At 38.0% G+C, this 12,543-nt stretch overlaps 1 protein-coding gene across 3 annotated transcripts in view; it reads right to left on the reverse strand.

Annotated features, from left to right (window-relative positions):
* Nucleotides 1–12,543, reverse strand: part of LOC109478865 (la-related protein 4-like) — a 33,342-nt gene that overhangs the window by 5,177 nt on the left and 15,622 nt on the right. For 2 of the 3 annotated variants that reach the window (XM_019780678.1, XM_019780677.1), the window contains exons 5-13: nt 10,712–10,802; nt 8,974–9,110; nt 7,808–7,911; nt 6,106–6,216; nt 5,836–5,889; nt 4,983–5,264; nt 4,258–4,352; nt 2,705–2,743; nt 294–581 (exon numbers count right to left, since the gene is read on the reverse strand). In XM_019780678.1, coding sequence (XP_019636237.1) covers nt 294–581; nt 2,705–2,743; nt 4,258–4,352; nt 4,983–5,264; nt 5,836–5,889; nt 6,106–6,216; nt 7,808–7,911; nt 8,974–9,110; nt 10,712–10,802 — 1,201 coding nt within the window. The remainder of the gene's footprint in view (nt 1–293; nt 582–2,704; nt 2,744–4,257; nt 4,353–4,982; nt 5,265–5,835; nt 5,890–6,105; nt 6,217–7,807; nt 7,912–8,973; nt 9,111–10,711; nt 10,803–12,543) is intronic. The other variant, XM_019780679.1, reaches the window with a different exon arrangement.

Below are 12,543 nucleotides of genomic sequence, written 5' to 3' on the forward strand. Positions count from 1 at the left end.
CGGCAGAACGCACTGCACCTGCGTGAAACCCGTAATGTATTGTACATAGCACTTCGGCAAAACGTCTCATATAGGGTCGTATTCGCGCATATAAGGACAACATCTCGTCTGCAGTTTCCAAATGTTATATCGGAAAAGATATCCTCCGCAACAGGCAAAATTCTAATGCAACGTTGACCAAAAATCCATCGAAAACCGTGAAAATACAGGGTTCTGCGCAGGCGCAGTACGTTCCAACGTGCTGACTACTATTGTTTTACACAATATCTCCCTACAACCACACCAGTACCCACCTTGAATCTCTCCCCATCTGTCCGTTTGTCTCCTGTGACTGGAGAGAAGCTGACATGTCTCGGCGCGGGTAACCTCCGCCCGTGTCCCGTTCCCTGTCCCCGCGCACCTCTCCCCGACTACTGGATATTCTCCCACTCCCACCATTACTGCTCCCCCCGGGCCCCACACTCCTGTCTGCACCCCCGGGTCCCCGCACTCCACCGTTTTCCACATTGACTTGCAGCTTGTCTGTTGAGACTTTCTCTGGGTTGGTCTGTGACCGGGTATGCATCTTCACACCAGACGTCCTTATGGAGGAAAATAGACATAGACAGAGCATGAAAGTTCATCTGAGCTGGTAAAATACATGAAGAAGAAATAAACTGTTCTCAAACTCGCAAAGAAATTGACTCACCAGAAATTTTCAATTGGGTCATGAAGCTGATGAAGACTGAGCGATTTAGTTGAAAATTTCTGGTGAGTCAATTTCTTTTTGAGTTGGAGAACAGTTTAGTTTTTTCTTCATGACTCTATACTATATCACTGTATCATGTTATCAACTTCAACAGCTTGAATGGACCTATTACATTATTACGTCACAGTTTGTTTACCTGTCCTAAAGAACATTCTACAACGGTCAGTTAAAGAATAAAGATCATTTCAAGTTTTCAAAGTCAGATAATTTGATTTTTGCTGCGTCTCTTTTTGTTGACACAGCATTACATGCTGTAATGGGTGATTTAGTTGTGACAGTAGACAAAAGTACTATATCATATGTAACGCTACACAAACAAACACACACACCTGTACAATATAAACATTGATTGACCACAAACTGTCCCGGATAATGTAATTATAGGTCCATTGAGTAAGCAAAACATTCAACTCCCCCCTCCCTAAACATCCAAATCAGCTAGCTTGATAACAAAAAAACATACAAGTTACTGATGATGTCATGTATAACAAGTAAGTAGCTATATTTGTACTCCATTGCAGGCCACATAAAAAAAGTCTGTTAAGTTAATACACATCTGTAGAGGGTTTGTACTAAATTGATGATGTTTTTAGATAGAATAAACAGCCTGGTATGAGTGCCATGGATGAGATCAGACTATATTTCATTCTAGGTCATAAACAATTAGTGTTTTGTCTGAAGGAAAACTGGATTTCAGTGCTTCATGCACGACACGAATGATCGTTTTTACATCATTATGGGCAGGTTTTGGCAATGCCTCAGGGGCAAGCATAAAAGTATAAATCATGTCCAATATTGCAAGAATAGTAGGAATTTGGTGGACAGTTTGTCCACAAAAATACGTCCAATTGCAAGAATTGTAGGAATGTGTCATTAAAATGTCTTGTCTTAGAGAATCTTGTCAGATCTTGTAAGATCATAGATCATGTGATTTTTAGTATTTTTAGATATGTTAGGTGATGATTGACATTCTAAAATGGCATTACGGACAAAAAAGCAAAGGATGATAGAACTGTTTTAGTATTTTTTGGTAAGAACCCTAGGCTTGTAATCATAATGTCCAACTCCAATTTGCTCTTGTACAGACTAAAATGCATTTATGTTACAAATACATAGAACAGTATTATGGAAGTGACCATCTACAAATACATGACATTGTACTAAATGTACATTGTACTAAATGTAACTAGGTGGTTATGAGTCCACTGATTTGTGTTGGGATGACTACATGTAAGTCTGGTCCTAAGAACTCAACATTCAACTTTTAGTTGTTTGCTGAAAGACAACACAGTAACCTGAACCTTTGCTTAAAGAGCAGGAAGTCAATGTTTTCCACAGACCATGAACAACAGACAAGATCCTTACTATCAAGGCATTACAGCAACATTTACTACATTATAGGCTACTCTTCTAAAATCTCATGAAATTCAAAGAACAGTCTTTCATCTTAGGCCACAGCAAGTAATTTTATGGATGACATAAGCGCGCGAATTAATTTTGGCCTGATTTAAAAAAAAATTTTGTTGTCCTCTGACAGTGGTCAACATGCCGAAAATGGGCAAAGATACCTGTTGCCATGTCGGAAAGTGGACGGCAGATAACTATGAAGAGAGGAGACAAGAAGAGGCTCTTAAAAAGGACTTAATGTTTTGTTTCTCACTTTGATGCAGTGATATGTGATGCTGGCTGTGTATATGTGATGTTCCTACTGAATCAATACCACTTGTACAATGATTGAGCCAAAATTTGAAAATGTGGGAACCTTTTTTTTTTCGGCCCGCCTTGTTTTTTTTCACCCACTAGCTTTGATTTGAAGTCTGCGGAGGATGTTATCCATAAAATTGACTTGTTGTGGCCATATATTTCAAGTGCATGCAAGTCCAGAATTTTATAAAAAGTCCTGTCTGTTGTAGATATGTGAAATACATGTAAAAAGAGACACAGATGGAAAAATACCTGGGGAAATATACACCTTTCCTGAAGACAAAGGGCATTCTATAGGGAGAGAGGGGGAGGGGAGGAGGTGCACGTTAGACAGGAATTGTGTCGTGGCAAAGGCAAAGGAATGAACATAATATCATGGTAACTGTAAAACACCGAATACAGTATCTCATGCAGACTAAGTTAACTAACCATATCCTGTGGTGGATTATGTGTAGTTGGTGACAGACGTTATCAAAATGCATGTACAAATCTCAACAAGTATAGACTGGAATACTATCATCAAAAATATAGCATTCTCATGGAGGTCAACACAGGATTTCAATACTGTCACATAATTATGCAGACTTAAGAAAAAAAAACTGTCTTCCTGCAATTTCTTTAGTTATGATGAAGATACAAAAACTGACTTTTGTGAAGCGCGTGCGTTACACTCAATGGAAATTATATCTAATTTTCAATCAGTTTTCTGTTCCCATGTTAACAGCCATCTGAAGGTAGGAAATTGTAATATTGACAAACGGTTTATAGTTCGAACCACTGACAAATGCATGGTCACAATCACATTCAAGTAAGCTTGCATGCAGAATAAGCACTAATTAAGGACTGAGCAACTTCTCTGCAAGTACAAGTAGCACAGTCTGGTCAGGTTACATTTTAGTCGTTTGTAGCCTCAAACTGTACATGCCAAATGTTGGGGGTGGGTAACAGTTACAGTTCAGTAGATACTCTTAATGGTACAAATCAAGATTTTTTTGTGAAATGGTGTAAAGTAGCGCTTAAAAGGTTCCAGTGGTTGCTGTGAAACGACTTTAAGTACTAGCGTAGTGTAACAAGAGACTGACTTTTAGTTGTTTTATGGTGACACTGTGATAGATTTTGGCTTGAACCTTAGCTTATTTCCAAGTATGCTTCTGCTTTGAAACTTTCCCAGGTCAATTAACCTGTATGTAAGCAGTTACATTGCCTCCTTGCTAGTCCATTGCTTCCATGGACTAGCAAAAAAATTTATACTTCTTGGATTTTGTTCAAACTCGAGGTTTGTACAATGTATCTTTCTGATATCGATTGGTATTGTAGGGAGAGATCATTACTAGACTTCAGGGTGTGTGGCCTCAATTTTGAGAACCGAGATACATGCAAGATTTTTTTTTGTTGTTGATAAATTTTTTTTAGTTTCGTTTTCAAGGCTCACCTGTAATTTCAACCCCTAGAAATATATATTTTTTTCAATGGTAAAATTTTGTTGCACTTTTGATGACCTGAAGAAAATGTAATGAAAATTTGAAAGAGGGATAGTTGAAATTTCTTCTGTCCAAGGATACAAGGCCTGATTAGATGCTAAAGACAGCCCTGCTCAAATTTTGTCTCTAAGTTCCAAAAAGGACTTCATGTCTGCAAATGGCATTTATATTAAGAACTAATTTAAAATCAGAATTTTAACAGTATGAGAGAAATAACAATTATGATTGATTTTTGGATCATTAAAGACATTTCAGACAAGCGGTCAGCAGTAAGGTGTACTGTAAATATAAATGGTGATCATAACACTGGCAAGTTGAACTCACCTATTTCTAATTCCCTGATGGCCCCTGGGACTGGAGGTGTTGATGGGAGTTTTGTAGGTTGGTGAGGCAGGGAAACCATTGCTTTGAAATGGGCTCTGGAAACAACAACAGACCTGGTTGAGATGCATGTACATGTGTCATATACAGTACAAACATCGGTAATGTCATACCTGGGCTGTGATAACCGTCATAACAGTACAATGTACTACATCAAAGATTTTATTACTATTCTGACTCTTAGATATCAAGACTATTCTGTATACTGGTGTAAATATTTACGTAAACCTACATGTACTAAAATTTTAGCGTGCTATAAAATTGGGTGCAGTGTCAGCTCCAATTTTGGGGGCACTAAGGTGCACATATTTCAAGCCCTGCTGGTGGTACCCAGACAAGAAAAGCTTTAAAAAAAAACTAGGCCAGCATCAAAAAGAAACTGAATGAAGGTATCGCCAAGTCGGGAGAGCTTTTAAAAGGGACAGCTGGATTGGAACCGGCAAACTTTGCTTGACAAAACATGCCAGACGAAGCATCAAAGTGCAAATAGTACAAAAGAGTAAAAATTATCTTATTGACATTCCTGAGTAAGAACAATAAAAACAACAACAATGGATGTTAAAAAGAAAATTAAAAAGGAACGCCAACATCAGGGTTCGAACCCTCAATGTCTAGAGCATTGAAATTCCCTTGACATGAGTTGCCCTGACAGATCCTGGTGTACTCACCACATCTGGGCTGAAGAAGTGTGGACTAGTTGCCCACTGTGGGATGGAGAAGGTGTTGAACATGTAGGCAGCCTGGGGACTGGCCGGGTACATGGGAGGGGCAGAGTAAGGGGGGAACCCTCCATATCCACCCCCACCCCCGCCCCCTCCCCCACCCTGCTGCCTGTTGTAGAGATTGGGATCCGAGGTTATGGCTGATGCCTGAGGCCCCACGCCTGGCATTTTTATCCCGTTCTTTGGTACAGCTGTGCCCAGCATCAAAGGCTTGGCCTTTATTCTAGCCTGAGAGACAAAAGAACAATAAAACATGTGTAAGACAAGAGCAACAGGTAAGGCAAAATGCATAATGTTTACCTTCGGACATGGTCTGATCTGTTAATTTTACTCAAACACATTCACATTCATGTACTACGAGTATAAAAATTGGTGACAGGAGCAGAGCAGACCATGAAATTGCAACATTATGTAACCCAACACCAGTCACCATGGTGACAGATGTCAACAAATCATGCCATTGGTCAGGTCAGAGGTCACTATTTGGAGAAGAAGAAGAGAAAGAAACTGAGCAAAAACAATATGTTTTCCTTTGTTAAACATAAATAGAAAGGTACATTGTAACATTTGCAAACCAAATACATAATTTTTACCCTCACATGTTCTATTGCTCTATTCATTATTCTATATATTTTACTTAAAACACATTTTTGATATGTGGTGACAAGCCTCTCCAACACATAATGTATTCAAAAACCACAAGTGTCTGCCACAGCACCAGTTGCCATGGTGACATCCATCTGGTCCAACTATATTTGTATAACTTGACGGAGCTGTAAACATGTGTATCTTTTCTTACCATAATGGGCTTTCCGAGAAATTCACGGACCTCTTCACGTAGGTATTTATATGCCTGAAAAAAAAAAAAAACGAGTATAGCAGCACTGTGGTAGCATGTTCAGAACATCTTTACATGCAAAGTCTATCTTCATACAACAGTACTGGTAATTACCATTGAAAAAAATCATCTGAGTTCTGTACAAATGTGCTTCATCCAAGACTATTTCCATCCTGAGAACAGGCATACAAATTGCAAGGTGTGAGAGAGAGCCGTCCCCTTATAGCTTACCTTCTGTGCATCTGTATCTGACTCAAATGTGATGAACCAGCTGTCATTGTGGGCAAACTCACAGGTGGAGAACTTGGGGCAATTTTCTCCTGAAAACAGACCCTCCACAGCCTGCAAAATAACAGGCTTTTCATCAAATTGAATACTTCTTCATTCATCATAAAAGTTCATCTGTGTTGGTAGTTACATGTTTAGAGTTAAAATTTTAGATCCAACACAAAAAGTTCTCTCACCTTGACCTTTCGACCAGTCACTCTGGTCTTCCTCTGAGTCAGTAGACTGACCCAGTGAGGCTTTAAACTTCACAAGTCTCACTGGGTCAGTCTACTGAGGAAGACCAGAGTGACTGGTCGAAAGCTCTAGGTGAGAGAACATTTTCGTGTTCGACCGATATCTAAAGTTTTAACTCTAAACACTTCTTCATCCATAAATTATGTATAATCATAAGGCCACACCAATTTAATTTGTTGGTTCTCGGATTTGCCTCTTCGTTTTTTTTCTGATTTGCAAAAAAAAAAAAATTAGATTCTGGTCCTGAATCAACTGAAAAATGCTCATATTTTGCCCTCAACAGTTGAGGAAAGTCCTTTTCTTCCTAGTTGTTACAGTTTTCCCATCTATCATTGCAGTGGTTTGATTAAAAGTGCAAAACTCAATGTTTAAATTTTAACCCAGCCTTTTGTGTTGACTTCATGGCTCATTTTGTAGCATTTAAGCGTATAATAGGATGCCTAGACCTGTTTTTATTTTTTATTTTTTTCGCCCTGTCGCTTCATATTTTTTCTAAAAAAATCCGAGAACCAACAAATTAAATTGGTGTGGCCTAAGCAACAAGTATCATTTTTCAGTAGAATCCTTCAACCACTTTAAAACTTTGTTATTCACAAAAGGGTTAGATAATATCTACTATCTAATACCACATATTTTTCAATTGCTTACACAGTTTTTCAGAACTTTTTATGGCATGAGCAGGTGTTTCAGACATGGCGTACAAAAGTCCAGAGGTTGGCAACCTTGCCTCTGGACCACAAGGTTCAGAGTTCAAATCCCGGCAAAGTTCAAATAGTCACTCACCCAGCATGCATGCTAGGGCCATGCTCCTTAGGAAGGGACGTTAAGCTGTGGTCCACTGTTCATTTTGCTTGTTAAATAAGTTAGTAGAATTTCCCTGCCACAATGAATCTGTAAATACTGTTTTTTTTTCTAGCCTCTGTCTTCGCTGTCACCACCAGTATGCCAATGTTGGGGTATGTAAATTAAAGGGGTCAATTGAAACTCAGCATGAGAGCACACGCCATATGCAGTTTTAACTGTATGCTAGCAATGTCTCCATCAATGGTTAGTAACATATTTGTCAATCCTCAGATACAGTATTTCAGAAAAAAAAGTGACAGGGCAAATAAAATGAAATTCTTTAAAACAAAGTTGGGCAGAGATAAGGACTTGAATGTGTAACATAAAGTAACAGACTAATTTAAGTTTGTAAAATTGTATGCAGTTGGAGAATATATTGTATAAAATAATATTTTTATTAAATTTTTTAAAAGTCATTTTAGGAAAGCAATGAATTCCAGTATTTTTTTTGGCATATTTGTGGCTCCTGAGATGGCAGACATCTTACAGAATCGATCCATACTACTTGTCAACACACTTGATGACAATAAGAAGCAATGTTAAGACATGTAGGATGAGAGATACTGACCTCCTGAGGTGTAGACTCAGGAATCTCCCTCAGAATGACGATGCAGCGTTTCTGGTTGGGTCTCACCTTCTCTCCCTTATCATCCACTTGTACCATGGGAGATTCTGCACAGTGGACATAACATACAAACTTACCACTCGAAAAAACATTGGCTATCATTAGAGAGAAGACTTATTAATGCAAAATACATGCAAATCAGCTCCCTACATGCACTGGTAGAGCTGAAAATGTCTATAAAACGGCTAGCGGACATTAGACATTCTCAAAAGTTCCGGACATTTTTCAAACATTTCTAAGAATGCCTTTCCAGGGACTTTACAGGGTCTTTTTGGGGAGGACTTGCTTGTTGTGCTTTTCATTGTTCACAAAGTGTCTGTCAGAATGTCTTTAGAAAAAACTGTGAAAACTCCAAGCACTAAACAAAGCCAAGGCAATTTAGAGGGCGGGACGCAATCAATTAACGGACAGATGCTAATATCTTTATAAGTGCGCATTGTGCTAAACAAAGGACTGTCTCCTAGGGGTGTCCCTACCTGACATGTGAAGAGACTATGGATATAAAATGTCCCTCTTGGGTTATTTCGATGTAGTTTTTCAGTAACTTAATGTTCTCCCGACAGGCCTTTGTTCAGCGATGTCTAAATCATATCCAATGTCCGCTAGCCATTTTAAAGACATTATTGGCTCTACCAGTGCTATCTTTCTACATGTAATAATAGAATCATTGATATTCAACTTTCAAGTCAAAACCTGTGAAGTTGCAAATCATTTTATCTACACTACTGTTATACATACAAAATGTACCTGCCTGAATTCATTGTATCCTCAATATCAAACCTCCAGTGCTTTTTTGTTTTAGAAGAAAGCTTTCTATTGGCAGTTAGGACTATTTAAAGGCACAACAATCAAGTGAATCAAGTTAAGGATAACATCTGCCTGGACTACTTTAGAAATAGGTACACCAGGCAAATATGGTTGCACTGTGCAAACGAGGCAGAGTTCTCACCAAAACTTTTTCCCATTATTTGTCATTTGTTCAACCTACATGTAGATGAAAGCAACTTTTTTTTGCAAAACGCATCAGTTTTGGGGTTCCCGGAGGATAATCCATATATTATTAATCAAATCAACATGGCCTCACACTGATGGATCTACCATGAACTCACCTTGCAGACATTCCTTGATAAGCTCCATGTCTGAGGTTAGTCTCTTCACCTGGTTAAAGTTTGCTATAGTCCAGATTGGTACAAACTGATCACTGTCCATCTGTGACACCAGGTACGTGTCATTTGCCAGGTTCTCCCTAAAAACAAACACAACTCATTAAAGATACATAATGTACCACAAAAACAATAATACAAAATTAGGATGCATCGATGAAGGTTAGACATCCAGGTAATAAGATACGCCAAAAAGCAATTGACTGACGAAAGCTAGTGGATACTAGATGAAACGTGTGACCATTAATTTTCCAAAATCTACATGTATATCATCAAGTTGCTTGAGTAACTGCTTCTTGGCAAAATTAGGATGTTTCAGTTTTCATCTTAACCTGAATGTTATCTCTTGGGATTGTACCTAATAATCAACAGATCTTTTAATCACGGTAATCAACACTGTCAGGCCTAAGAAAAAAAATGTTGTGTTTCCTGTTTCCCGACCGGCCCTAGAAAAACCTGCTGACCCTAGCCTTTTTTGTGTGGATCCCTGCAATGGACATACATGTGTACATGTAAATTTTTCAAGCTGATCAACCTTTTCTAGCTCCATAATTTGACACCTGAGTCATTAGACATTGCACAATTAGTTTTCCAACATTGACACTGAAAATGAAAGTGTCCTCATGCAAGTTTTACTTTGTAGAACTGTATTGTATATTAGTTGGATCAACTAAGTTTAAAAAAAGAAACACAAAAGAAAGATAATCCCTACCTCCTAACCCTATTTTTTTCAGGACTGAAACTGGAAACACACCATTTTTTTCCTAGGCTCCAGTCTCTCAAACAAACACACTGTCCTGTCTCTGGAACCCATGGGGGACCAGATATTTACTAATTTTAGGCTACAGATAAGCAGAATAATTAGTATAAGTACAGTAAAGGTACTTAATGATTAGGTATTTTAGGGCCTGTACCTTATCAATTTTTGCAGTACAGAACACAGCTGTAGTTCCAATGGGATAATTGCTTAAGATCCAGGTCAATTTGTGGCCTAAAGCTAGTGGGTAACTTATAACTTAAAAGTTACTAAGGCCTCTGCCCCCCTCCCCCCCACCTCACCTCACCTCACCTCACCGGTCCCATAGCAGTCTGTCCTGCCGTCGGGGCAACTAAACTGTCCCCCCCACACACAAACAATATTTTCAAGATCACTTCAAGACTTGCCAACATTTCTGACGGCACTATTTTTGGATTTGAATGATTGTTCTAGTCCAAACTCACAGCCACATTGCTGAAAATTGACTATTTGGATTCATACAAATACATGTAGTGTATTTGTATGAATGTATTTGAAAACAGTTGAGTTCCTCTTTATACAGAGTGCTGATTCCTACTGTTATCTACTAGATAGATGACAGGGCTCGAAATTAAAGGTGGTCCAATGGCCACTGACCACTAAACTTTAAGCTGGGACAACTAAAAAGACACTGTTGGACATTTTTTGGGACAATAGAAAAATAACCAGAACACCAGAATGTGAGCCCTTCTTTGAGCCCAATTTCCTCTTTACACTGAAATTATAGTGCGCCTGAGTAAAAGTTTACTTCAAAAAACGGTTGGGACAGTTCATCCTCACTTCGGGACAGTTGAAATTTATTTTTGGGACAGTGCTGGGACAATAGGAAGCAAAGTTAATTTGGAGGCCTGGATGATACCTGTGATTTCTGGTTAATAATAAACGTACCTTGAGAAGTAGTATTCCAGCTGATACTTCAGAACTTTCTTGAGCTCCTCTTGACTCATGGTTCCTGCAGCCTGGCTCTCCTCACCTTCACCTGTACACACAACAGTTACTATAGGCATTTGAAGTGGAATCTCGTATTTTTCAATACGCTGATGATACAACGTTAACTCTTGGGGACAAAATTTCCATTTCAGCCAGTCTTGATATTATCAATGATTTTTCGTCCTTTTCTGGATTAGTTCTTAATAGGGGGAAAACCGAAGCTATGTGGCTCGGCTCCTTTAGAAATTGTAATGAACATGTTGGTGGCCTTATATGGACTGATACGGTAAAATGTTTAGGTGTTAGTTTTTCACATTCTGTGTGTGCCTCAAATATTGAAGCCAATTGGAATAGGAAAATTCTTAAAATGAAAAAAACTTCTTTCTTCCTGGGCCCCTCGAAACTTAAGTTTGTTGGGTAAAATATTAATACTTAAGAGTTTAATCGCTTCACAACTTTCTTTCTTGTTAAGTGTACTAGTACCACCTGACAAGTTCTTAAATGATGTTAATCTCATGTTCTACAGATTTTTGTGGAAGAAGGATCGAGTTAAACGTAATAATTCAGGATTATACGGCAGGTGGGTTGAAAATGCCTGACATAAAAATTATGCATAAAACGTTTATGTTGAAATGGATAAAAAAGCTATCATACCAATGTAGTGCATACTTACCTACTTGGAAGAAGATTCAGTTAAGTTACTTACATAGATTTGGTTCTAACCTTTTTATCTTTAGATGTAACTGCAGTGTTCAGCATATTCAACCTAGCTACTGTATGCAGTCCTTACCTGTTTTCTACCAGAAATTGATACAAATCTGGTATGATTTAAAGGCACCCGAATTGATAGATGCTATAACTGGTGAAAATGTACCATGGCAACCTCTTTGGAACAACAACTGTATCACATATAAAGGTAAAATGTTATATTTCAGTAGTTGGGTCAAAAAAGATATTATGTACATTAATGATATTGTAGATAAACAAGGACACTTTATGGCATTAAGGGAGCTGAAAAATATTGTTGGAGATTATCCATGTTTATTGTTTCAATACAATGCCCTATTTAATGCTATTCCTCCCAAATGGAGAAGTACTCTTCACATAGAAAGTGAAGTGCCTAAGTATAAGACTACAGGGAAAAGATGTTTGTATACAGACTAATTCTTTTTTCAAAAATATTCTTCTTTTTCGGAAAGCAGTCACGCCTACGGGCCAAAGTTTCTGGGAAAAGCATTTACAGGGGATGGATTTTCAATCCACACCCTGGAAGACAATATGGAAATCGTTATTTCTTGTTATAAAGGAACCAAGAATTCGTTCACTACAGTGGAAAGTGTTACATAATGTATATCCGACCAGAGTTAAATTACATAAACAAGGTATTTCAGAGAATGACAAATGCTTGTTTTGTAACTCTGTGGACTATGTTGAACATTTTTTTATTATTGTGACATTGTAAAACCCATTTGGTCAGAAGTAGAAAAGCTTTATTGTATCAAATACGGAAACACATTATTGCTGTCTGTACAGGATGTTATCCTCGGCTACAAACTTCACGACATTGTAAAATATCACTATATTAATGTACTGATACTACTTGGCAAATTCTCAATTTGTAAGTATAAATATGGTGAATACAAGGGTAGTATACGGATATTATATGAAAATGAATGTTCCGTGAGAGGCTTAATTTAAACGTTGCGTACCATGTTGTAAACAATGTATACTACATGTTTTTGTAAACCGAAAACTTCAGGAAAATCGTAAGCAGTTTTGTGCTCACGAAT

The sequence above is a fragment of the Branchiostoma belcheri genome, unplaced genomic scaffold (genome assembly GCF_001625305.1).
Source record: "Branchiostoma belcheri isolate BF01 breed outbred unplaced genomic scaffold, Haploidv18h27 scaffold451, whole genome shotgun sequence".
In the NCBI taxonomy this organism is placed as follows: domain Eukaryota; kingdom Metazoa; phylum Chordata; class Leptocardii; order Amphioxiformes; family Branchiostomatidae; genus Branchiostoma; species Branchiostoma belcheri.